This window comes from Sycon ciliatum, chromosome 1 (assembly GCF_964019385.1).
Source record: "Sycon ciliatum chromosome 1, ocSycCili1.1, whole genome shotgun sequence".
Lineage (NCBI taxonomy): Eukaryota > Metazoa > Porifera > Calcarea > Leucosolenida > Sycettidae > Sycon > Sycon ciliatum.
In genome coordinates, this window is record NC_088643.1 from 88,940,601 (window position 1) to 88,967,835 (window position 27,235).

General features: G+C 46.4%; 2 protein-coding genes across 3 annotated transcripts; one reads left to right on the forward strand and one right to left on the reverse strand.

Moving 5' to 3' along the window:
• Window positions 1-31: 31 nt before the first annotated feature.
• LOC135808567 (CD2-associated protein-like) lies at window positions 32-9,876 on the forward strand. Its single transcript, XM_065321784.1, has 11 exons — window positions 32-348; window positions 548-742; window positions 1,931-2,191; window positions 2,473-2,662; window positions 3,531-3,771; window positions 4,416-4,623; window positions 5,283-5,375; window positions 5,767-5,859; window positions 6,640-6,704; window positions 7,500-7,586; window positions 8,799-9,876. The coding sequence occupies exons 1-11, from the start codon at window positions 336-338 to the stop codon at window positions 9,162-9,164; spliced, it is 1,812 nt and encodes a 603-aa protein (XP_065177856.1). The 5' UTR covers window positions 32-335; the 3' UTR covers window positions 9,165-9,876.
• Window positions 9,877-11,590: 1,714 nt separating this feature from the next.
• Window positions 11,591-27,199, reverse strand: LOC135806267 (CD2-associated protein-like). 2 transcript variants are annotated; one of them, XM_065320429.1, is made up of 15 exons: window positions 26,853-27,199; window positions 26,282-26,491; window positions 24,933-24,955; window positions 23,785-23,812; window positions 23,066-23,265; window positions 22,568-22,652; window positions 21,904-22,014; window positions 20,576-20,598; window positions 20,141-20,209; window positions 19,801-19,839; window positions 19,177-19,212; window positions 18,120-18,182; window positions 16,738-16,914; window positions 14,634-14,789; window positions 11,591-13,052 (listed from the first exon to the last, which is right to left on the reverse strand). In XM_065320429.1, the coding sequence occupies exons 1-15, from the start codon at window positions 26,854-26,856 to the stop codon at window positions 12,618-12,620; spliced, it is 1,659 nt and encodes a 552-aa protein (XP_065176501.1). In that variant the 5' UTR covers window positions 26,857-27,199; the 3' UTR covers window positions 11,591-12,617. The 2 variants fall into 2 exon arrangements, with proteins under 2 accessions (XP_065176501.1, XP_065176500.1); XM_065320428.1 differs by having other exon boundaries at window positions 20,141-20,212.
• Between the last annotated feature and the right edge of the window lie 36 nt (window positions 27,200-27,235).

The following is a 27,235-nucleotide window of genomic DNA, read 5'->3' on the forward strand; positions in this document are numbered from 1 at the left end:
CACAGCCTACAGACTTACACTTACAGTGCAGTAGATCTAGCCGGAAAGTTTTAGTTTGTAGTTGGCTTGTTTCGATAAATGTACGCTACTTCTTTACCCTCTCTTGGGCCGTAGCCTTTCCTGTCCTTTTGGTGTCGTGTGGTGTTTGCACGGAGGAGCTGGTCTCCATGCTCCACGGAGGAAGTTGTGTTTATGCCTTGAGCTCGAGCTGAACAGTACAGCCTTGTGCGCTTCACCCGCTAGTTGCTGCTGTCCTATAGTTTTGTCGGGAAAGTCCTCATTTTTACATCTTCCTACCAGGGTAGCCAAGTGCAGCTCGCATTCCGAACGGCACGATGAGTGGGAAGCGTAAGTTGTTGTGTAGAAGATCTCCTGAACGACCCAGGTCGTTGCTACATGAGTAACATGAATTGGGGGCTCTGTTCAGGAACGGATTTCACCGGCCATACGTGTTCGTGTGTGATGTGTGGTTGCGTGTTGTGCACGAGTTGAAAGACCGTGAAATGGTCATAATCCATGAAGATCGGATTGTCTGTTGTTACAACAGGAGCTGAAGTTCTTTTCGAGTACGTTCCTGAAAACGAGGATGAGCTGCCGCTAGAGGTGGGCACCATCATCCACAATGTCATTCAAGCTGAGGAGGGTTGGATGGAAGGAACGGCCAACGGCAAGAGCGGTGTATTTCCAGACAATTTTGTCAAGGTCCTTCCAGATGAAGCGCCACCAGCTGTAGTCACAGACGGTAAGTCAAGCCCACAGTAGTCTGCAGCTCCGCGGCTCCGCTGTGAATTAGTTCAAAGCGCGGAGGGTGTTCGCTACATACCGACTCGGTGCTTTCCTCGATGAAAGGGGATTTTGTTTCGAAAATCGAGCATTCTATCGTCAAGTATTTCGGCATACAATCATGTAGATACATCCTTGTAAATCTATGTGGGGGCGCCGGACGCTCGTATCTACTAGTCGTAGCGAAACGTACTACTACTAGTAAACAGTGAACGGCACGGAATGCATGGCGATCTGGCGAAGTCCGTTGTGGCAGCGTTCAGAGCTATCGTAAAGCGCACACGCACCCTGCTGCTCTTGACTCTTGTCCACTTTCGGAGTCCAACTAACACTTTGCTGGGCTGTGCAATCTTGTTTTAACTTTTAGTATTAATTTTAGTATTGCACGCAAGCGACATCGTGTACTACAGTCGTGTAGATCTGCATGTACATGTGCATGGCTGACCTGCATGGTATTGCAGTGTTTGGGTGTGTCCATGTATTTCGGATTTGTCCTGAGTACTCCAGGCACCCCCACGTGAGGGTACTGCATCTTCCAGAAGCAGCAAATAGGCAAATACATTTATTCAATTTGACTGTTATTCAATATGACTGTTCCGAAAGACATTCACAGTAGAATGGCGTAGGTTTTGTGATGTGACAATGTGTCCAAGACTCCAAGCTCAACGCCCGGATGCAGATATTTAGCAGCTGGGCATGAATTGTTCTCTTTCCATACTCGTACCCATATATTATGTGCATATTTGGCTGTTGGAGACGTAATTTTGATGAGATCAGACGACGGCTGGCGCTTCCTAATGCAAACGCGTCCTTTCCAAATTCTATTTGATCTGAATATCCATGGTGCTGCCGCATGTGGTGCATTTACCATGCCCGGTCCTGACTTGTTGTAAATGCATGCTGTACAAAAGTCATGCATCATTGATGTATATGCATCATTGATGTATATGCATCATTGATGTATATGCATCATTGTATTATGAACCTCCATTGAAGCTGCCGTATCGCCAACTGTGTCTTTACCACCCGATTATTATTCAAGCCGCATTGGTGCATTATTGCAGTAGTACACAGTGTACTGCACTGCCAGGCTGTTTCAATGATACCTGTACTGCATGTGTACTATGTGTGCTGTGGCTGAATTCAGGTGGGAGCAAGTCGAGTGGACGGAAGATAGTGTATGCCAAAGTGACCTTTGCGTATGACGCTGACAACGAGGACGAGCTGACTCTGGAAGTTGGCCAGACTGTTGAAGTATTGGGAGAAGTGGAGGATGGATGGTGGAAGGGAAAGATAGGTTCCCGCGAGGGTGTCTTTCCAGAGAATTTTGTCGAGAAACTGAGCGAGCAGGATAATGAGGCACATCGCAAGAAGATTTCCGAGCCAGCAAAGCCCGACGTTCCTCCAGGTTAGGCCAATGAATTTGTTGAAGTAAGGTTTTACTTTTCGCATAAGCCAACATTATTTGCTGCAGTCAATTGGTGTAATCTGCAGTAGACATGCACCGTTATCAGTCAGGTTGCTGTACATATTCGTACATGTTTATAGTTATCAGTCAGGTTACTGTACATATCGGTACATGTTTATAATGCATGTCACAAGTAATCAGCGCAGCTGCATCTGATTTCATCCCCAGCCATTGTAATGTGCCAATGTGTTGCCTTGAACTGCTCTCTTGTGATCCTCCAGCAACGGAAAAGCCCCCAGCGATGAGGCCCGGCCTCTCTGGAGGTGTCAAGCTTCCCTTCATGATGCCACCAGGCGGAGCAAAAACAGGTCCCCCACCTCCAGCAGCACCAGTAGCCAGTGAACCAGACAATACCACAGATTCTGCAAAGCCTTCCGTAAGTATTGTGAAACATGTGTGCTACAGATCATAGTGCGCTACTGTTTGTGTACTGCAGACATGAATTTCCTTTCATGTTATGTTTTCAGTTTGGAAAATAAGGAATACATGTACTCGTGCTGTGGTTGGCTCGTACTGTGACTGTTTCAGTCGTGTAGGAGTTTGATGCCCTAGTGGAACACATGCACAGTGGATTACAGGTTGCGGGACTGGCATCAAACTACTCTGTTGATACAGTGGACGCAGGTAGTTGCTATCATTAACGAGCACTTGTAATTTTCTCAAAATGTGTCAGTGTGTGGTTGCTATCACTAACGAGTACATGTATTACTGAAAATGTGTCAGTGTTCCGCTGTGCTGATTGCATTTGTCTCTGACGTGTACTTGTTTCTGCTGGCATGCTCTCCACCACTGTCCTACTCCATCAACTAAACAACATTGACACCCATGAGTGTAGGGTAAGCTGGCCTGTGATGCACCGATCGTTGAAGCCTGGTTTGCTGGTGTCGGGAGGGTGTTGTCTGCTGGCTCATTTGTCACTGAATCCTACTGCCACTTACTGATGTAGTCATGACGACTGTGAATGTGTTCTGGTGTTAATAACTTCTTTGTATAAATAACTTCGTCGTTTGCGAGAGTCAGGTACGCTTGTCTTTATGGTTATGAGGAGACTCTGAGGCCACTGATGGCTGTTCGAGTTCAAATTTGACGTATGTACATGCAAATCCTACAGCATGCAGTAAGTTTTGGTTGCAGAATGGCCGGGAAGTATGTTGCTTACTACATGTACGTCCTAGTAGCTCCACATAGACAGCTATCGTGAGAACTGAGTGATCTTCACTTACGTGTATTTTGGCTGGGGGATGTATATTGTAATTGGACGTGAAAACCAGCGCTGACATTGCTTTACCATCTTAGACTCCATCTGTTTGTTATCACATTCCCTCCAACCAGGTGGAAAGATAACCCGTGCCACAGTGTCGTTTGACTATCAAGCGGAAGCGGAGGATGAGTTGTCGCTGCGCAAAGGAGATGTTATAGAGATCACATCGCAGGAAATTTCAGAGGGTTGGTGGGAAGGAAAGTGTGGCGGCAAAGTCGGCGTCTTTCCCAACAACTTCGTGGAACTTCTACCAGAGGAGGTGAGTGAAGCAGTGCGGCGTGTTGGCAACAGGTTTCATTTGAACTATTGAATTACAAACATTGGTGTAGATCTGTTGACATCGACACTTACGGGCCGCTGTTCTGATAACTGACTCTTCTTGTCATACCCAACCCGGCGACACCGCACAAGAAAACAGATAAAGAAATCTGAAATGCTTCACCAACTGGTCATCATTTGTAGTGAACTCCAATCATGAAATAACTCAGCGCTGTGCTTTCAAGATGGTTTGTCCCATCAAATTGTCCCTTTTTGAGTTATGCGCATTGTACATTTCTGGTACAAAATCTTGTTGGCAAGTCTCTTTTTTTAGGAAAACGGTCACCCTTATATTCATTGGATATGCACAGTGTGCCTTTGTCTTGTAGAGACTGTGCTTGCCATGCGAACATACAGCATGTGATTGTACACGGCATCCAACGTATAGCTGGCATCAATCGTGCTACTGAATAACTGTTATCATCACCTTGGCATGTATGCACTCAATTTTCACTTTGGCGATCGTGTTTGGAAATTTGGGCAAACCGTGTACCTTCAATTGCAGTTGGAGAGCGTTACAGACGTCTCGATGTCTGGCTTGTGAACTTGCTTTCCTGTTTGTTATGGTGTTTGTTGTTGTATTAGCCTGCACCAGCCCCTGTGCAAGCACCCGGTCCTAGAAAGCCAATTCCCAAGATGGCTATGGTCCCAGGCATCACACCAGGTGACTTGAACCTGAAGAAAACAGGTGATTCGGCTGCCAAGAAAGCAGAAGCAGCAAAGAAAGAAGATGCGCCATCTCGGCCCCACAAGCCTGGACCACCTCCGCCAGGAAGCAAACAACCAGCTAGCGGTAGGGTTTCCCTGTCAAGTGGTTCCTGGTGCGATTGTTTGTACTGTGTATGCATCGCCACGTGCGCATTCTTGCTTGAAGAACATGCCTGCAGTAATCATGTACTACACACTGAGTTCATCAGCAGAACTCTAGTTATTCGCGATGGAATGTTCAGAAACGACTGCGCTAAGCTATAGTTGATACTGGGTATGGCGACCTTGCATGTAACGGCATAGTGAGTTTAACGACGAAGACACACAGTCCGTTACCTAATCTCAGAGTACAGGAATCCTTTTCGAAGATCGGGTTCAGTGACCGTTTGAATGCTGTGTCATACTCTGATTTGGAAGGTATGATCTACTCTCCCCCTGCCCCTTCCCTCCCGTTATGTCATACTCTGATTTGGAAGGTATGATCTACTCTCCCCCTGCCCCTTCCCTCCCATTATGTCATACTCTGATTTGGAAGGTATGATCTACTCTCCCCCTGCCCCTTCCATCCCGTTTCCGCGTCCCAGCTGCACATGGCACCTTTATCTTTGAGGGCGGTGTTTCTTCAGATGCAGGTAACGGCCGCCTGACTCTCGCTGGAGCAGGGAAGCATCTTATGACAGTTTCTTTGCTCCCACACCTTGATCATAGTGTGTTCTGGTACACAATGTCCGTGTCTTGCAACAGCCCCGAAAATACCTGGGAAGCCTGCACCACCAGCTGCAAAGAGGCAGACGCCTGGAGTTCCTGGAGTTCCTGCCAAGAAACCAGAGCCAGAAGGTTAGTCTGTGTTTAGCTTGTGTTAATACCGGCCTCTGACAAGTGGTGTGGACGACGTGTGGCTGCTGTTGATGTACAATAAGCACTCGGAGCTACTATGATACTGGGTACCTGTCTCTGCACACCCGTTATGGTTTACCCCAAGAGCAATTGGGAGGGTTTTTTAAAATGTGCGTGCACCTTCCAAGCAGAGAGGTACTTTTCCCATCTGCTGAGTTTGTGTATTTGAATCTGGTGGTATGCTGATCGCTCTCAGTTCAGTAAATCGTGTACCCTTTTCACCTGATTTGAGCTGCTAGAATCAGCAACCTTGTAGACTGCATGCTGCATGCTGCATGCTGTATTGTGTGCATGTAAACTGCGACATTCCACTGCATGCTTGACTACTTAGAACCAAAGAAACCGGCTTTGCGACCTGTTGCAGGCTCTCGACGTTCCGCTGATGTGTCTTCAGCAAAGGAGGATGTAGAGGCAGAACCAGCAGGTAGGTTGTTCTCCACGCTCCATGGTGTGATTGTGACCAATGTCATCATGGTGGTCTGTGCTTAGGGAAGCTGAAGCTGAAGCTGCTGCTGCTGCTGATGAAATCATGGTAAACCTGTCACGTACTCCTTATAATGCTTTACATGCCTGCACGGATGCTTGGATTATGCTGCTGTAAGATACGTGCATCTAATGGATTTCTCTTGCTGCCCTTGTAGAAATACAATGTGCAGTATGCAGCGCATGTCTGCAGCCTACACCATTGTAAGACCGGGGTTAATGACTTCAGCCCTCGAGTGTGATGCGTGCCACGCACATATGCAGACTTGGATTGACAAGAACTAAGTGACCCATGCATGTGATGAACACACAAGTTCAACGTTTTTATGCTGCTAAAACATTAAAAATCGCAGATTTCCAAGAAATCGTTAAGATTGCGGAAAAAATTGCATCCATGGAATTGGGATTTTCTCTGGGGACAGAATGTACATGTGGTCCTTGGTGCTCCTTCCCAAAGTGTGGTTGTGATGCCACTATGAGAAGTGTTCCCAGGAAGTTTCTTATGTATGGTGGCATGTTATGTAGTACTGTGTGTGTGTGTGTGTGTGTGTGTGTGTGTGTGTGTGTATGCGTGTGTGTGTGTGTGTGCGTGTGCGTGGGCGTGTGCGTGTGTGTGTGTGTGTGTGTGTGTGCGTGTGTGTGTGTGTGCGTGTGCGTGTGTGTGTGCGTGTGCGTGTGTGTGTGTGTGTGTGTGTGTGTGTGTGCTGACTGTACTGCATAGTTAAGCCAAGCCAGCCCGCAAAACGACACGTGCCTGAGCCAGCAAAACCTGCATCCACGGAAGAGGTATATTCAAACTCACCTATTCAGGTCGCTATTGTCTATTCAGGTCGCTATTGTCTATTCAGGTCGCTATTGTCTATTCAGGTCGCTATTGTCTATTCAGGTCGCTATTGTCTATTCAGGTCGCTATTGTCTATTCAGGTCGCTATTGTCTATTCAGGTCGCTATTGTCTATTCAGGTCGCTATTGTCTATTCAGGTCGCTATTGTCTATTCAGGTCCGGCTATTGTCTATTCAGGTCGCTATTGTCTATTCAGGTCGCTATTGTCTATTCAGGTCGCTATTGTCTATTCAGGTCGCTATTGTCTATTCAGGTCGCTATTGTCTATTCAGGTCGCTATTGTCTATTCAGGTCGCTATTGTCTATTCAGGTCGCTATTGTCTATTCAGGTCGCTATTGTCTATTCAGGTCGCTATTGTCTATTCAGGTCGCTATTGTCTATTCAGGTCGCTATTGTCTATTCAGGTCGCTATTGTCTATTCAGGTCGCTATTGTCTATTCAAGCTGCTACTTTTTGCACAGCCGATGATCAAAGAGGAATACTGATGTGTCAAGGAATTCTTCAAGTGTTTCGACCTCCATTCATACTGCTTTACAAGTCTTGCAGAATACATGTACACATGTACACGTTAGGATGTGTTAGGATGTGTTTCTTCCTGGGTGTAGCAGACTATCCATTCCTGTAGGAAGCTCGACTAGGCGAGAACCCCTTGCAGCCATTGATGGTTCTGCTGAAAGACTGTGCTGCAATACAGACCGTGTTTTCTTTGTTTGCCTGTACTGTGTTGTGCCTTCAGAACATTCCTCCATGGAAAAAGGAGCTGCAGCAGAAGCGAAAGAACACTGGTGAATCTGGTCCACCGCCCCCTGCCGTCTCTAAGCCGGTAAGCAATCACCATAATTATGGCTTCATCTGGCATGAAATCTGTGCAAGAGGCCCATGATCTTTTTTGATCTTTCGGGTGGGTACTGGTTTTCGGGTATGTACTAACTTTCCGACCTGACTTGTGTAGTGTAATGGAGAGGTCATTTTGCATGTACATGTACATGCTGTACAGTAGTGTTGAAACCATCTCACCGGGTACTCGTTAGCTCGCTCGCCAGAAACTCGGCTCGTTTGTGCGGCCAGCTCGTTTGCACTAGCGAACACCGTACACCGTAATCCGTACACATGGCAGTACATGCCGACCGGGGAGTCGGAAATATTTTTACGATTCCCTCTGGTCGATCAAGATTCCAATCCCACGCAAAGTGAAAATCACTCGCAGTTACAGTGACTGTATGCCGCCTGCACGACACTGCGTTGTTTCAGTTGGCGTTGCAGCTTTGGTGGACTCCACTGATGTCTTGTTCCGCATCTGCTGACCTGCTGCAGGACAAACTTCTGTCAACTCTCCATTCGAGTGAAAGTTATGCTCAGTCGTTTGGAAGTTTTCTCCCGCGATGCAGCGAAGAACAGGGCTACAGTCTTTGCGAAACGGTCTATTCTTACAAAGGCTGCTCAACGGCGGCGCTGAAAAGACATCTCGACACGAAACAGCAGTCCGAAGTGAAGCAGCAGCAACCCCAAATGCCGGCGGCGATATTTGGACCAGCTGAATTAAAAAAATCGAACTTAGGAAAAAGTTAATATTATTTAAAAAATCATTATTTGCCACATCAATGAAACTCGTTAGCTCGCTCGATAGCTTGCTCGTTAGTGAAACTGATCGCTCGTTTGTTATAGATACGCTCGTTTCAACACTACAGTATACGATGCATGTGCGAACCATACCGGTACTTATTTCAGGCGGTGTGTCAATCAGGTACTTTTTACGGACTTTTACGGTATTCTGTTGGGTCGGTCGGAACGTTTTCCTGTGCATCACTCAACCAGTGAAAAGCAAGAGACTTGCCTTTAGTCCGCCTCTGAATTTTCTTGTAGTACATGTACGTCGTCTCAATGTCAACGAGGCCCCGCCAAGAGGAGGTGTGGGTGTTTAAAGTGCGGCTGCTTATACTCCAGAAACACACACTGTACTGGTTATGGGCTGTTGCGCTGATAGCCTGATACACGCAGTATGTATGTGAACTGTTTTTGACTTGTTTAATGGTAGGATCCCGTAAAGGAACCGCCACCACCAGCCGCATCAGCACCAGCACCAACCCCTGCGCCGGCACCTGTTGTCAACAAGCCAGCGCCGAAAATCACCCCTGCCAAGCCTCCACCATCTGCAGCTGTTGCTGAGACGAAGCCCGACGAAACGAAGAAAGAACCAGCTCCCGCAGCCAGCGGTGTTAGTTCGGCAGAACTATCGGCACTTAGAGAGGAGATTGCCAAGATGCAAAAGAAAATGGCTGATATGGAAACTAACTTTGTTTCTGAGATTGAGAAGTTAGAATCGGAAATAGACGACGAGAAGAAATCACGAGTGACGATGCAGGTTGAGATAGATCGGCTTAAGCGGAAAAACAAGGACTAGTGACTGATTTTTATTGACCCTGTCCCGCTTAATTTGTTTTATTGTTGAGCCTCTACCTGGCTTCTAGTACTGGTGTTGCTGTCAATTGGCTTCTGTGGCGCCTCCTGTCATTGCCTGTGCAGTGAAATGGACACTAGCCATGTTTCCATGCACTGGGCATGATTGGCATTGGTACTTTCTTGCCGTATTCAGCATTCCATCTCGCCAGTTTTTTTTTTCGTGATTTACCACACTGCTAACTGCCGTGCACGTCCGTGGGTGCATTGGTGGCAATTTTTTTAGCAGAAGCACACGATTGTCTATTTTTTTCGGGCACTCTCTTCCATCGGAGAACCGCTATTGTTTATGTTGTGTGTTTGTTTACTTGTTGTCATCGACTCATGTGTGACCTTGTAGTGCCGCTCCTGGTGAGCGCCGTATGTTTCAGAGCACCTCACGATATCTACATGTATGTTGCTATGTTTTGACGCGTGCGCGCGGATTGAGCTGCTTACAAGTAGGCACACACACACAGTACTGCACACCGGTGTGAGCATGCGCATGCCCACCGCACCATGCCCACCGCACCATGCCCAGGGCACTGTGGCGCCTCGCCAGCACCCACCCCAGACTACGCTCGGGCCCAGGCCATACTGCACTACCACCTGTACACATACATTTTGTTATAATTATCATTGACTTCTTTGTGTGATGGAGTCCGAGAAAAGCCACAGTTGCTTTTCTGTAAAACATGGTGTCTTGTGTGTTAGGACTATTGTAGTACTGGTAAGAAAAACACCACATGTACTCCAAAGGTGAGGACTTGAAAAGAGTAATGTTACATGTCTTTCGATGTTGACAGCATGTTACAAGGCGAGGATGCATAGTGCTCCTGACTACAACCCAAACCGGGTTGGCAGAGTCCCGGTCTTGCGACCGGGACTCGATGGTTGTAGTCAGGAGCACTATGCATCCTCGTCTTGTAACAATACATGCTGTCAAAATCGAAAAAACATGTTAAACTACCAAGCAAGGCTTCTATAATAATTAATTATACCAGTAATGTTACACGTACTCGCAATAAAAGCTGTGAAATATGATTCGAACAGTGAAAAATAGATATCGCTAAAAGTGATGACGAGGAGCGTCCGTCCCCCTTGTTGAAAGTTTGTTGAAAATGAAATCTGTTGCTGGTTGTTGTGTAGATGCGATTACACGCACAGACTTAGTCACTAGTACAGCTGTGGCAATGATGCATCTGTAACAGCATGTTCTGGCTAAAGCACATACTAGCACTAGTACTAGTACTTGTTCTCTACAAAATTAATGAATTAACACATTATAATAGTAAACAGGCGAAGTGGAGACAATACTCTTAATAATGCAATGAATATAACTAAATGCGCACTCATATCACAACCATGAGGACGAATAATGTATTCCAGAACGTTTTCTTGTCACAATTATCAATGGAATTCGTGACTAAAGAGAATGATGAAACTACAATAGGATTTATACACTTGGAGTGAAACAACGAGGATACAAGAATAGTAAGACAAATAGCACAAACTTAGGAAAAATTTGCACAGGTAATAAAAACCATACAGGTGAAAATGATAGCAAATTCAGCAAGTGCAGTGTGACAATGGACATGCATGTGCAAGTGTGTGTGAGTGCGAATTAATTACTGGAATAGTGTAAGTGCAGTGACATTTTCTTTTTGTTTACAAAGATTTGAATCACGACTGCGAATGTAGACTGCTTCTAGAACTTTCAACTGCTTGAAACTACTTGCAGAACGAACAACACTGAACCAAGAATGCAACCAAGAAGTGTATAAATCCTATTGTAGTTTCATCATTCTCTTGGTCACAAATTCCATTGATAATTGTGACAAGAAAACGTTCTGGAATACATTACTCGTCCCCATGGTTGTGATATGAGTGCGCATTTAGTTATATTCATTGCATTAACACATTAGTCTGTGTTTTAGTTCTAGCCAGGGTTTGCATCCAGTAAGTAAGATTCTGGTTGTCTCCAGGTAACTGTTAGTTTTGAACTGATATGTGGCATCATTGGCGCTGACGCCTGTTTCTTGGATGCCATGTTCGGCAAGCATGTGAGCTTTAGAGGGGGAATTCTATCAGGGAGTCGCAAAATACCGTTATTTTCCGACTCCCTGATTCTAATATCGACTTAGGAGTACCAGTACGTTGCAACGTTGGGGGTCCAAAGAGAACTTTTCTACAGGTTTGCCCATCCATTTCTTGCACGAGGCTTTAAAAAATTCAACTCATCCGTGGATTTACAAGACAACACTTAACAGTAGCAGGCCACTGGCCACCTTACAGGAGTCTAAAGGGACAAAGGTCAAAAAGAATGGTTTCACCAATTGTATAAACATACGTTGTAACGCTGCGTTTCATGCACGTACCTAAATGCTAAGGCAATCATCAGACAACTAATGCTTTTGTCGCGGGATAGCTTGTTCTTATTGTGGGGGATACGCATGGGCATGTAGAGGAGGTGTGAGTTATCAATGCAGGGCATGCATGGGAAGAGCGAGTGATAAGAATTACATCACTGGATGGGCATGCGCAGTAGGCGCGAACTATGCATGGAGCGTGCAGAGGCGGAGAAACCACCAGGCAGGACAAGGACCCATACCACTTATGGGAGTCTAAAGGGAGGTACACGATATGGGGCACGATTAGCTTTATTTCATTACTGAACAAGACGCTATCACTTGTTTTCTTTCAGGATGTAGGGGTGCCATCACAGAGAAAATGAAAGCTGCACCCAGGGGTGACATGGAAAAGAAAAGTATGCGAGTGGTGACTATTCCCAGAGCATTCGAGCATGACACAAAAACAAGAGTAACGCGCTAGCTGCACGAGTGCTGTATGTGGAAAGCAAACAGAACAGCAGGTGCGGGATCACACTGCAGCATTGTAAACAGTAAAGTCAAATTGGGACAGTTGGTCGACTAGAAATGGAAGTAATCGTTAATAGTGATACATATTGGTAATCCCGGAAAAGATAAATAATCAGTATTTTTGAGTATTGGGTAAATGCACTCAAGTCCAACAACCACTGGGGTGTGTGTACATAGAGCTGCGCTTTGCATTTTTTGCGCCCCAAAAAGCACAGGTAAATATTCAGATGGTAAAGAAGATGAAAGTACTGGACATACACAAACAACTTTACACGGGAGAGACCAACAAAACTGCATGAGGATTGAGAAGTATCAGAGACACGCACGTCAATGCAGACAACACACACACGGAAAATGTGGTTAAAATACTAGAAGCATAAATTAAAAAATATCATTCCAATATGTCAGCAATGGATAGCAATCAAGGCATGGATCACTGCGTGTAACAAGCCTACCTGGCTCTCTAATCACCTAGCGTTGCACCAATGAAACTGCATGCATCAAGTCGCATACAGCTTTGTATCCGGCAGAAGCCTAGGTTAGCAAACATCATCCAGCTCTTTGCTGTTGAGCTTCTTGCGGATGCGCTGCAGCTCCACTTCGCACGAGCTGCGTAGCTTCTTCTCACTATCCACTTCACTCTCCAGGCCATGGATGGTGCTTTGCATGCTCTTCATTGCTGTGGCCATCGTAGTGACTTGTTTCTGCAGATCTGCTATTCCTGCGACTTGCTTCTGAACCTCTGACATGTCAGCCACCTGACCTTGCTGGACTGAAAGAGCGTTGACTTGCTTCTGCAAGTCACCGACAACTGCAACCTGCTTTTGCAGGTCAGCAACTTGATCCATGAGCTTCTTCACCTGCTTGTCAGTTTCGGCATCCGAAGCGCCCGTGATCGGAACACTGATACCTGTAGGACTAGTGCCCGCACTATTCACACCAGCGTTGATACTGCCGGCACCAGCGCTATCTTTCTGTTAATGGTGGTTGTCAAGGGGCCAGTGAACAGGCAACGGTATCCCACAGGAAACAAGAAAAAGGAAAAAAGAAAGAAGAGAACAATGCTCTGTTCTTGCTCAACGGCTGTCTCCCTCCCTCTGTCTGTCTGTCTAGTTCCGTAAAAACTTGACATCCATACGATGAGACACCATCACAGGACCAGACAAGGAATTCATAGTATGGAGCAGTATTTATCATTATCATTATGAAGAAAACAATCGTCAAATCGTTGAAATATATAATTATATCAGTATCAAGCAGGTCAGTCTTGCTCCTGTTGTGTGGTACGGTTATATACTTGCCTGCCTGTCTGTCGGCCTCGTCTCTTTTGTGAGAAGCAAAGACGGCTTGCATGCAGAGCTGTCCATATTCCATGTGTTTGTGTACATAACTGCTATGGATGGCGGTATTGGATTTACATATACTTGGTAGAGCAACTGTACTACATTATCATGAATAGTGTGCGGAAGATGGTGTACTCCAGGCATGCAGGGCACACCAGGCGTACAGTGCCTCGCAGTATGTACTGATCAACCCTCTTCCAACCTGCAATGTATAGCACACGTTCCACAGTATCACCAAGCGGTCACTTGTCGCCTCTTTGCCATCCCATCTCTCCACCTCACTGCAATAAGTGTTTAACCTTAAAAGTTCAATACTTCCATCATCATTTCTCTACGGTGGCGTGTTACATGCTTCTCCCCGCGTACATGATTCTACTCCTTGCAGACTGCCCCTACAGACTTGCTCCAGTACGAATTCACTGACTGTGTCAGAACGTGTAAGACCAGATTAGACCTTGCTTCAATACTACAGTTACTTGCACGTCTTTTTCTTTTCCTCTATTCATCTACGAAGTTTACTCTCTGCAAAGCACACTGAAAAGACCAATGATGGCCTTTCATCAGTGAAGTTCTGCTCCAAAGAAATTATTTGAGTTCCAATACTCGCGCCAACACGCTTTGGGCTCCACACAAGTCGTCACAGAGAAGATATTCTGCTCTATGTTCAAGCAAAGAAATCACACGAAATGTGAACTGCGAATTTCCTGTTCCAAATGCTGCATTTTTCTGAAGGTCTGCCGCCAAATGTGGGTGATATGCACCAGATCTGTATACGTTTTCATTGCGTGTGCCACAGTGGAGAGATCCTCATCTCCATGTACTAGCACACCGGTATACATCGGGACGTAATCTGTTTTTCAAGTGATTTCTCTATCTTTCACAAGAATCAGACTGAGCTTCCTAGTGTTGGCAGCACATCTGTGTCTCGAACCAAATACCCGTTACATCCCTGTCCTAAACCAAGAGAAATCCACAAGACAGAAGGGACTTTTGTAAAATTGTGAACACATACCTAACACTCGGATGTTGAGCCTAATAAATTATGGTGAAAAAGGTTTTGTCCTCCTTTTTCACATACCTAACAGAAGACCAACGTGAACTTACTGTATTAGTTGCTCGTACAAAGCGACCCCACCATGTGACCCCACCATGAATAAACTGGAAATGGATACTGTTCATTCTGCATAGTGACTGCACTGTACATGTACTTACACGGCATGGTGGAGAGGCTCCAAATCTTGGTGTCACGACTACCTTTGTGCCCTCAACTGGCGCTGGTTTAGCTGCTGCCTGTGTTCCTGCTGGAGGGGGTGGGATGAAGGAAAAGGCTGGTCCGGGCCCGGGCGAGACCCCCCTTGACGGACCCGGCTGCAAAACACACGTCCACACACGCCCACACACACACACCTTTTCAACCTTCAACACCCATCCAGAATCAGGATGGTTGTAGTAGCAGACAGCGCAGAAACAGACATAAAACTAGTACGGTAAATCTTCAAATCTCCAGAACAAGAGAATACACAACCACACAAACAGCAGAATTCCTGCGTTGCCTGCTATTAGAATGCCACAGCACATGTGGGCACTGAATGCAGATTTTCTTACCTCCCCCCCCCCCCCCCCACACAAACACATGCGCATTTCTGGGCGGTTTCGACTTTAGTTGCCGCCAGCGGTATTACTAGGGAGCGGGAGTGGGAGAAGACATGGCATCTGACAAAGTGGCTGCAAACAAGCTATAGAAGTGCTACTTCACAAACCTTGCCTTGTCAATATCTCAGGTAGGCGTTGTTCCAGCTGCGGACTCAACAGCAATTGGATGCTAGTTCGTTTTCTTCAATAATTTTGCAACATGGAACAGCTTTGTTGCATTTAGGGCTTTTTTTAGCTTATGCAATGTTAGCTGGGTCCTGTGGAACGAATCCATTCGCGCGAGCTCCGACATCGGTAGGCCCCAAGCATCATCGACATGCGGTACCCTAAACGAATTAGCAATGACACTCTGTATAAGCGCTGCGGAGCTGTCCCCATCAGCGAGATGATCACAAGGCAGCGCTACAGTCTCGCTGGCCATATCTTTCGTTTGGCCCCAACTGCTCCTCCACAGTTGGCAGTGGATATGTTTCTTCGCCTGGCCAACGACGAGGGCACTGAACGCTTCAGGGGTCGACCTCGGACGACTTTGGTAACGGTCTTGCAGACGGAACTGTTATCATGGCATGGACTTACCCTCCACCAGCCGCTAGATGTTGACACAGTCCGCACAATGGCAGCGGACCGACAGGCATGGCGTGGAGCCCGCCCCACCTAACAGGACTGACCAGACATGTTGTATGCATATTCTATTTTATTTTATACTTTGGATGAAGTTTTCCATTAGTCATATTGGTGTTGGTGCTAACGGCTTTTGTTGACGTCACTTCTGTCATTTCATTGTATCGTATTACTCTTCAGACATCAATCCTGAATGGCATAAGCGAAAGTGGCACCCCCGCCACCTACGCGGACATGCTTTTAGTAATAATAATAATGCAATGTTATCAGTCCTGTTTTTGGTGTCTTGGCTCTGTTCTGCTCTGATCTTCTGGACAATCGGGTTACGCCTAGTGGATTCTGTGTTGCAGGCACTGGGCTGGAGCAGCCGAATGTGACACCTCCTTTTTATCGAAAATGATCAGGCTTGCAGATGCTGTCCTACGCAGGCAGAGAGTATGGTGGAGTGTGATGCCTTTCATACATTCTGTCATCATCAGCCCCAGATCAAGCGGCTACACATCATTCTTAGTGGAAATGATCACCCAGCTCCTTCCGCATCCAGTGCTCGTATCGTGTTTTGATTCTCGGAATGCTGGAATCTGGGAATTGGGAGAAAAGGAATTATTATTGAACTTCCGCTTGTTTTTCTCTTTCTCAGGCACAGCTTCTTCCATGCAGTTTTTTAATTCTCTCACTCAACCGGATCCTTAACCCATGACCCCCCTGCCCGGAGGAAGCTCGGGTTAATGTGAAATAAATGATAGAAAAATGATTGTGGAACGCAATCGGCATACTGTAAGACCACATATCTTTAAAAAGTCTATTGAAGTTAACGGTCTCCGGATTTTCGTTGGTTAGAGAGGCGCAATGTTAACGAATTCTGGCTGTAAAAACCGGTAAATGACTGTACATGTACATCGTTTCTGCACATAATGGCTTCAAAACTAACGTTTTTTTTTTTAATTCGTTAAATCATTACGACGTTAGAATTAAATGTTCCGAGAAAGTTAATGAAATGTTCACTGACAGTAACCTATCATGCAGTAGTATGGTCACTGACCTTGGCTGGTTTATTGACAGAGGCACCACCAGCACCGGCACCACCAGCACCGGCACCGGCACCGGCACCACCAGCACCACCAGCACCGGCACCAGCACCGGCACCAACAGTACCAACACCAGCACCGGTACCAACACCACCAGCACCCATACGAGTGCGACTAAGCACAGATGGACCCTAAGCATAACAGCACCAGAGAAATGATAGTGAACACAGGAGTATTCATCAGTTTTCTGGGATTGAAAGGGGGAAATCTAAAGAGCAAAACATATGTTATCACCACCCGGATTCGAACCAGGGACCTTTGCCAGCATTGCTCTTACTGTTGAGCTATGGTGTAGTCGTCATCCAAACAAAGACCGTTCAACATTTTCTTCAGACTTCGAACCCCACACTTCCTGTGAAACTACACAGGCTAGTAGGACACAGCCCTCACCGGTACCGTACTACCCGCACACTACACATGCAAACTAGTACGCGGGGAGCCCCGATGCATCAAATATAAACGCACTACGAATAAAATTATATGTCCTACAGTAAAACCTGTTAATGCGACCCGTCGGATATGGCGACCACTCGACCAAGATGACCACTTCCCCTTGTCATGGACACGTTCCGAGCTAAAGTAGCCTGCAGGGCAAGGCCACCATTCCCTTCCGTGACCACCAAGCACCCTTCTGCGACTAAAGTGTACCTTGTGTGTACACAATTCACTGTTCACACAGTGCAAGAAGTGTAGCAAAGGCTGCATGGCACAAACAGCTCCAGGTGCGCATGAAACACGGCCGGTGGTCATGCTTGATCACCACCATGCTCAACAGTGATGCAGACACCCACCCGCACCTGTGCTACTTACACACTGCACCTAGCTGTTAGCATAGGTATGTGCAGTGTGAGGTACTGATCAGAATGACAAACCAAACGTATACAGTGAATGTGGTCACCTGACCTACTAGCCGGGATATGAGGACCACCTGGCCAAGGCGACCACCTGGCCAAGGCGACCACTTTTTACTGGTCACTTGAGCAGGCTTTGGACAGGCTTCACAGTGTAGTACATGTACGTAAAGGTGCTAAATCAAGACTAGCCTGCCTTCACATCAAGGCCATTGGAACATTAGGGTGTTTTCCCCACGAAACTCTGAGTGACAACAAAGTACATGTAGGCATTATGCTTCCTTGCCTTGGCTTCGTGGAACACTCTTTCCGGTTAGCGTCAAAGGCTACCTGCCCTCTTGCCAAGCTTGCTCTTAGACTGTGTTGCAATCGGTTTGGCCAGTATCGCTGAGCTTCGTTGAAGAGACCTAACAAGGTCGAATAGCTAGCTGTCCGGAGATCGAGTGTATTCATTAGACATTAGGTAGATAGTATTAGATACTTACCGGGAATTGTCGCCCGTCCTTTTCCTTTTCATCTTCCTTTTCCTTCTCCTTCTCATGTTCGTCCTACCAGCCATACAATCAAGTAAAAAAAAGAGGAAACAGGTTCAAAAACAAGAAACAAGTTCCTTTAAAGTACATCAAGGGTCCACAAACAAGAGTATGCAATTGTGATCTCCTTTCTATGGACCAGATGTGCAGCAAGTTGCCTTCATTACATGCAGCTACGTCCACACATTGCCGAAAATCAAACACCACCCTTTCCATTGGTGGTTTGAAACTAACTTTTGTATGCAACTGAATGAAGTTCATGCATCCAAAATTTAGAGTTTGTGTCTGTACGAATCCAGCAAAACCAGGCATGCCGATACAAGAGAGCGTGGATTTTGGTGCATGGGTACAGACTGTCAGTGCGTGATGCAGGCAAGTTAGTTACGTAATGAAGCCAGCATGCCGCGCACTGACCCATAACCACAGTTGCATACCTGGTTTGTGGATGCACAAACTATGGTAAATGATGGTGGCGGTGATGGTGGTAGTTGTGGTATGTTAGATTGCTTTGCGCGAACATACTGGATGTAGGCTAACCCAATCGACATGATTGTATTGAGCTCTTGTCAGAAAGCTGTCTGCGTAATACTAACATAAACTGTGATAGGTTCATGGAAAAATACTCCGTGGAATTAGAATTAGCCGTGAAGATAACAGTTCCATGCATCCTGCCGCGCCTACAATTATGAAACTATTCTTGTTTCTGGGGACGGGGAGCCAAGGTTATCAGTCATACCAAGTTTCACCGGAAGAGTCAGTGGTTCTTCTCATGATATGTCCAAATGAACGAGTAAGTATGTGTTTTTGTGTTTTTGTGTTGTGTGTGTGTGTGTGTGTTGTGTGTGTGTGTGTGTGTTGTGTGTGTGTGTGTGTGTTGTGTGTGTGTGTGTGTGTGTTGTGTGTGTGTGTGTGTGTGTGTGTGTGAGAAAGAGAGAGAGAGAGTGTGTGTGAGAGTGTAAGATTATGTATGTGTGCAAGCACAGATGTGCAGGCTTCTCCAATATCTTACCTCAAGTTCTCTCTTCCTTTTCATCCAGGAAGGTGTCTGCAATGAGGCAAAAGAAAGCATTACTATAATAATGCATGGCATTGAACTCAAACGATCCACAGCTACATGAAGCACCAGCATCAGCAGTAGAGCCTGGCAACAACAGAAAATGCTTGTACATACACTGATGACCACCACAGAGTCTTGTGCAGAAGAATATCCTCTACAGCAGTATGACTGGAGTAGAAACATGACAATTGAAGAGTGCACTGGCACGGACACATGCAATTCTGCACCGGTAGTGCATACACTGCAGCTTGAATGGATGATGGCTTGGAATAAACTTGAGCAGGGTCTGGACACCGGCTTTACCGTATTTTCTGGAGTATAAGCTGCACTTTGAACATTCAAAATTCACCGAAGGGGGGGGGGGGGGGGGCTTATCCTCCCATGATCAAATTAACGGTGATAACATGGGATAGGATGGGATAGATGTCTGTATATTGTGGCAAAAGAGGGGGGGGGGCAGCTTATACTTCGGAAAAATTCCCGGGAAAATACTTCATAGGTAATGATCCATTTTGTCTCTGGAGACTGATCCTCCAAAAAGTGAAATGCTGCAAATTGCGTCTGTGTTGTACTTACGGTGTCCTCTGGCTTCTCAGCTGGTTGTGTTCCTCCAACCTGCATAGGACAGACAGAAGGAATGCTGTATATTGCCAGCTGATTCACATACGTCACACTTGGCAAATAATATGCTTGAGAGATGTAAAAGTAAAAAACGATATTCAAAATGTGTGTGTGTGTGTGTGTGTGTGTGTGTGTGTGTGTGTGTGTGTGTGGTGTGTGTGTGTGTGTGTGTGTGTGTGCGTGTGTTGCCTTCGACGTTACAGCTGGTGAGTACTTAAGAAGTATAACGTGCGTGCTTCAGATAAGTCCGCCACATGGCCATGTCTGCATTCTGCAAGCTGATGTTTGCTCTTACCGGCTTGTTGCCTGTTCTCTTCTTGAGGTTCGCTCTCCAATCAGTTGTTGGGGCAGATTGAGCTGGTGTCTGCTAGGAAAATCACAAAAACGAATGGAACAGCCATTTTCAAGTCTGAAAGCATCAATGTTATGCAGTGTAGAAAACACAATACCCTAACTAGTCGGGGTTATTTTGTTTTGAAGTTGATCAAGAAGAGCCTTACGCGAATAGGCGCTATGACGTGACAGCTTCAATTATTGACCAATGTGCTAGGTCATATTACCTCACTCCCATCGCTCTAGAAACTAAAACTGGACCTTGATCCTTGAGTGCACCGGTGTTCTTACAGATGCAGAGATATCAGTCTATAAAATGGCCTCTCATGCGAGCCGTAAATAAATGAAGCAATATATTCAAACTCGCCAAATTAGAATAGTGGAATATCGTACTTACTGTTGCTGGAGACTCAGCTGGCTCTGCAGACACACCAAAGTCACACCAAAGTCACACACACACACACACACACACACACACACACACACACACACACACACACACACACACACACACACATACACACACACACACACACACACATGCACAAACACACACACATGTTATAACATACACACAGGGCGATTCAAGCGGTTGTCGAAGCTCATTCCAAATGCTCACACACTAGCAAAACCACGATGGGCAAGAACGCTACGCAGTGCTGTGTGCACACAGGAGAAGAAGTATTACTCAATACAATGTCATGTCATCGGTTTCTTAAAAGTATTTGTCTTGCGCTCTCCTGCTTCTTATGGCAACCTTTGCTGTGGTTTGCCCATACAAGAGGCTTAGTCACTAGAAAAGAAGAAGCCAAGATGCCAGTAAGTTGGTACGGTCGATGGGCACTTAGTCTGACATCCAGTAGACAACATACTGGTACTCTTTTTGGTAAAGCTTGGTATTGAGTGCATGGAACTCTGCTCCTGATTGAAGTTGATTCTGAGCTTCAAACCAGGGTGTCTTGCTTAGCTGTGTACATGTACTATCCGATTTTGGTGGCAGCATCTCCAAGCCAGTACAGTACAGTACAGTACATGTACCTGGGTGAGGCTCTACAACATGCATGTGCTTCCAATCCTCACATTCAGCATTGCTTGTGCAGGCCTATCAAATGCATTGGAAGGTTCCCTGGACAAACCCCGCCACAAGCAACTCGGCATATGTTTGGTATCTTAATGTACTTGTGTAATTATCATCTCAAACAACAATCTGCACCAGCTAACTCACACCAAGACCGATTTCTGCCATGGCGAAGCGAGTGAGATGTCTGCTTGGGCACATTTCGCAAATACGAAACACAGGCGAGGAATAACCCGGTCCTGTGTCTGGTCTCGACCCATCAACAAGACATGGCGCTGAAGATGAACTGGCATGACGCCGCACCTCAACACTCTCTGGAACTGAGCCACTGACAGGCCCAAGTGGACTAAAGTTTGCTGAGCGGCGACGATGTGAACATACATGGGAAGATGCAACTTCTTGTGTAGCACAGAGCTATTGACTTCGATGTATTGCAGATGTGACGCCTACATGCTGACCGCTTTGCATCTTTCTTCCTTTTCTTTTTTCTTCTTCTTTTCTTTGGCACTGTGTCGCGGTGTTACTTAGTGTTGTTCCATTGTAGGAACAGAGACAAGCATTACATCATGTACTGTCTACGGCATTGGGTATCATTTACGTTTATGAGCTTTTGACAAGTCTAGAGGAAACAGACAGCATCAACTTACTCGCTTTGACACCGGCAGACACACTTGGAGAAGCACTTGTAGTGGAGGCAGGTGGAGTACCTGTAGAGAGAGGTGTAGCACCGCTGGCCATGTTTTTCCGAATATTGGCAGCTGTGCATGCGCGCACGCGCACACACACACAAACACACACAAACACACACGCGTGCACACACACACACAAATGCATGCACACAGACAAGTACCCTCCCCCCCCCCCCCCCACACACACAGACATCCACACAGACATCCATACCCACATGTGTACACACACACACAGCACACAAGACACAACATGATATTATTAGGCATATCGTTGCCTATCTCACAATACAATGTATTGTGAGATATATTTATGTTCAAGATAATGTCTACAAGTACATGAACCAAACAGAAGCGAACATGGCACAACTAAGACTAGGGCTACTGCATTTGCACTATTAGTGAAATCCGACCGGCAGTTCAAAGCTGGTGGAGCCCTGATGATACTAGCAACCTGAAACAGTTCCCATTACAACACAATATTTGCACATGTCTACGTAAGTCAATTCATCTGAACACACACACACACACACACACACACACACACACACACACACACACATGCCCCCACACACGCATGCACAAACGCACACCCGCTCAATCTATGAACAGCCTGTACGCATACCTGCTTTGGTAATAGTAGCCTGAGCATTGCCATCACTGGGAGGGGATTTAGCTGGAGATGTTTGAGAGGGCCCGCTAGCACTGAGCTACAATGGCAACAGAAACAACATCCACATCCGCGACAGTGGCAGCAGCAACGACAACAACAACAACAACAACAACAACAACAACAACAACAACAACAACAACAACAACAACAACAACAACAACAACAACAACAAGAGTGGATTAAAGAGAAATGCAGACAGTGAGTATTGGATTTGCCACCTAGGAATTGTGTTTCAGGGTTAGGCAGATCAAATGATCTCATAAACTGGGGTAGGGAATGGCAGGGCCAGTGGTGGCTTTGATTACCTTCTTGTGAACTCCAGTACTAGTATATGTTGCCACACGATTTTTACAGTATGGTTATCATTAAACATGATGGTTGAAGGACACGAAAGCTTGGACTAAAAAAAACATAACTTAAAAATAACACTAGGTTACCACTAAACCTCACCCTGGGTGATCTTGATGATGGTGTGATGATGAAGAAGTTATCGGGAACAAGTCCAACCTTGCCATTGCTGTGCTTCACCTTCCACCAACCTTCGGTGCCAGGTTTCTTGTCGAGGATTTCTACCTTGTCGCCCTCGCTGAAGGATACTTCGTCATCGTCCTGGGCCTCATAGTCATATTCAGCTGTCGCCGTTTCCTTGGCTGAAAACAAGAAGAGTGGAAGATAACAGCAAATGGTAGAATAAGAATGTTCATGTTATGCCATCATAGTTGTATGTGCTCACGCTTGGCAAGCACAGAAGATAGGCTTCGCTTGTGCAATCTCGACACACCACTCTCGGTCCGTTTTACACTTGAGAATGTGAAGTTCAAAGAGCATGGAGTAACCGCTGCCCAGGCCTGGGCAGCAGATGCATTGGTTACAGCCTTACAGGCCATCTGCATGCGCACAGTGTCTGCTGATATAGGTCAGAACGTGGACGCATTGTAGTCTGTGTAGATCAAATTTCCGGGGCTTCATCAGTGAAGTAATGTTCTTCTTCAAAGTCTCCCAAAAGAAGGGGTACTCAATAACTTGGCAATATGGCAAGATAGAGATGAAATCACTCCTTCCAAACACACGGTTTCCCCACGGCTGAAGAGATTGAAAGGACAGTGCACAGGGGGTGGTTGGTGTGCCGTTATCATGCCACACCATTCTCAACTCTCCTCAACTCTCACCTGGGCTGAGCGAACGTATTGATCCCGGCTGGGAGAGAACAAGAAAAAGACGAAAAAAGTTTGAACATTGTCAAAATTTAATGTGACAGACAAAAGGCAAGACCAACTAAATTTACGAGACCCCTGGTGCCGATCAATTTTGACCATCGCAACAGCTACTTTATGTCATGTCGTACGCATAGTACCATATATTACAGCTCGTTCCAGCCTTCCCGACAAGCTTTTATGTCCCGTACCGCCAGCTTTATGCTGAATGAGAACAACTGTAAAAGCCATATAACGATGTGCTAACTCTAACGAGTTAACGAGGAGAAATCTGTCGTTAAAATAGAAACCGTTATACAGAAATCGATACGTATACTGTCCTATTGAGCTTCGAGAATGAGTGAGAATCGTTACCTTTCGTACACGTAAACTAGTCAATTTTGGGAAATCGTTATGCCGCCATGGATCGCGCTGACGGGCTATTTTGCGGGAGATGCCAAGGCTGGGCGTGGACGTCCAAGGACATCCATTGTGACGCGCATCACAAGCGACTTACAGAGGAGGAACATCGACTTGAAGCGCAGCAGTCAGCTGGGGAATGTGAGGGCCATCGCTCTGGACAAGCCTACATGGAGAAATCTGGCCGACAATCCATGATCTGGCGTCACAGGTCATCAGTGCGCCGTGTTAATAATTATCTTGATAATGGAATTTGATCATAGGAGATAGGACAGAAGCGGAACGTATAATTATACCCACATAATTATATTATTACGCGTGCTGTGGTATTATTATTATTATTATTATTATATATGCGCCTCGTTAGAATAATGGCTTTTACAGTAGGCTGACCAGTATACGTCAGCATACACAAGCTCATGGTCCACACCGAAGAACCTTTGCTCATACTGTAGCGGACATGGAAATGCAGTCGATTGACAGGGGCCGGCGCCCTCAGCGCGTACAGAACGCTGCGTGCAGTGCACAAAGTCATGTTGATCCGCGATGCGACCAGCGCGCTGCATCGCATAATGCATGTTCCGCTTATCCACGGCTGCATGGCCAGCGCCCTGGGGCCGCTAGACGTGCGACCGGATTTCCATGTCCACGACAGTAGATCACTCATTGTTATCAGAGGGTAGTTAACCAGACGTTTCACATACCTTCTTACGGATAATGGGTGGATCTGATGTTGGACCGATGAAATATGTGTGCAGAACACAGTCCAAAATGACACACCACATGCATGGAGCACGCGCATGCGCACGCACACACACACACACAAACACACACGCACACATGCGTGCACACACACACATCCATATACACACACACATACACACACACACACGGGCACAAGCGCAAAGTTAGATCCTGAACATAATCAGGCCAAGCTGCGCCCCCCCCCCCCCCCTACTCTGTTTGTGAAAGTGCCGCCCCCTACTCATTTTCCGATTTTTTTTTTTTTCATGCAATTCAACGAAAATGCAGTTGAAAGTCACTATATTGGATGGTTCAAAAAGGCACATTTGTTCGGGTGAAGTCGGGGATTCTCCCCATGCATTGCATTTAGCATGGCAAGACAATGTTGGAAAGTGGAAAATGGGATAGGGGGTAACTGTTTCCCATGCCCATGATCTTGATAAAATCGGTTGTGGCAACAAACGCGATTAGGCCGGCTGCAGGGACGCCGTAATGTCGCACTTGCCCCAGCACCATTCAAACAATTCCCTTTGGCAGTTCACGGCACGAACTTCAACAAAGCCCCGTGAATGCGTACCAGGGGAAGGCTAGACAGCATGTCTCTAGACATCAATAGGCATCGTATGAAAAGCCAGTCAATAGCACTAAAGAGCGAAAGCCTTTGTCTCGTTCGGTTTCACTCGCGCACCGGGCCCGAGCTAACCGCATCGTAGATGCTGACGCACCCAGTTATGCCAAGGCCAACCTGTCCTGGAATGCCACCGCCAACAAAGCAGCTGCAGCGAAGAATCGGAAATACAAGCATGCCGCTGAAGAGCTACGAGGCTCCTTTACTCCTTTGGTGTGTTCCACTGATGCTGTCCTCCACAGCGAGTACAGTGCGTACCAGAAGCGTCTCGCCAGCCGCTTAGCAGCGAAGTGGGGTAATGCATACCGCTGTGTGTGTGTGTGTGTGTGTGTGTGTGTGTGTGTGTGTGTGTGTGTGTGTGTACGTGTGTAGTCATGATGCACACATATTGCACCCCCCCCCCCCCCCCCCCACTCCCACACACACACACGCGCACACACTCCCCCCCCCCCCCCACACACACACGCACACACGCGAACACACTCCCACACACACACACACACACGCGCACACACGCGCACACACTCCCACACACACACACACGCACGCACACACACACACACACACACACACACACACTAACACACACACACACACACACATACACATACACACACACACACACACACACACACACACACACACACACACACACACACACACACACACACAATGACTTACTAAGGGTAGGCAGGCCAAGAGCAGAACGTCCTTCTTCTTCACTGATCTTCTCAACGAAATTGCTGGGGAAAGTTCCCTTTTTGCCCTTGAGTGTACCTGTCCACCAGCCTTCTTCCTTATCATCACTGACTTGTATGATGTCTCCTTCGACAAATGTCAGCTCGTCATCATCCCCCGCATCATAGTCATACATGCACTTGCAATACTTGGCTGGAAGCAAAAGAATTAGAGCAGACAAAGCATTGTCAATGCATGCCACAAGCAGAAAGAGTTGCCGAGCCCTTGAGCACCCAGCCAGGAAGATAAGAATCTTCAGGCTTGATGATAGATTATGTGAAATTCCCCTTCCACCAAGGATGTGATTTTAAAAGCCAGTCTAATTTATGAAGAAAGTAAGAATGCCCCGGCTTGACTAGCTTTGAGCATGAGAACTGCGTTCTTGAAAGTACTAATGTTAATAGTAGCACTTTTACGACTTTGCTGTAAGAAGCATGTGACACATTTCGTGTCAGTGCAAGTAGAGTGGCTTTCAGAGGAAAGAGATTGAGTGTACTTGTGCTGGTATGCTTACCCATTTTTTCCAGGATAGGTGTGTAGCATGCAAGCCCAGAATACCAGCACTCAAATCCAAGCAGACTCTGACTGCAGTGAATTCGCGAAGAGGTCGGGTTCGACGGGAAACAACAGAAGATGAGCGGAACTTCGGAACTACCGTAAATCTCTAACTGTTAGACCCAAAAACAAGACCAACTAACTCCACTAGTAGGAGTACAGAAACTCGTTTACAAGATGAAACTACGTACAACTGAAGACATGCCAGGAACTTTGTGGCTTTGGGCTGCAAGAAGCTGTCGTTGGTGACGACTTCGCACTTGACCTCTTCACTTCAGTTCGTCATGAAATCTCGCCCACGATTCCTGCTTCCCAAACTCAACGCAAGTCCCCACTACACTT

Coding starts and splice junctions, on each gene's coding strand:
- LOC135808567 (XM_065321784.1), top strand. Junction 5,376..5,766: donor CAAGAAACCAGAGCCAGAAG/GTTAGTCTGTGT, acceptor TTGACTACTTAG/AACCAAAGAAACCGGCTTTG. Junction 6,705..7,499: donor AACCTGCATCCACGGAAGAG/GTATATTCAAAC, acceptor TTGTGCCTTCAG/AACATTCCTCCATGGAAAAA.
- LOC135806267 (XM_065320428.1), bottom strand. Junction 23,813..24,932: donor CACCCATTATCCGTAAGAAG/GTATGTGAAACG, acceptor GTTCTCTCCCAG/CCGGGATCAATACGTTCGCT. Junction 18,183..19,176: donor AAAGGAAGAGAGAACTTGAG/GTAAGATATTGG, acceptor TATGGCTGGTAG/GACGAACATGAGAAGGAGAA.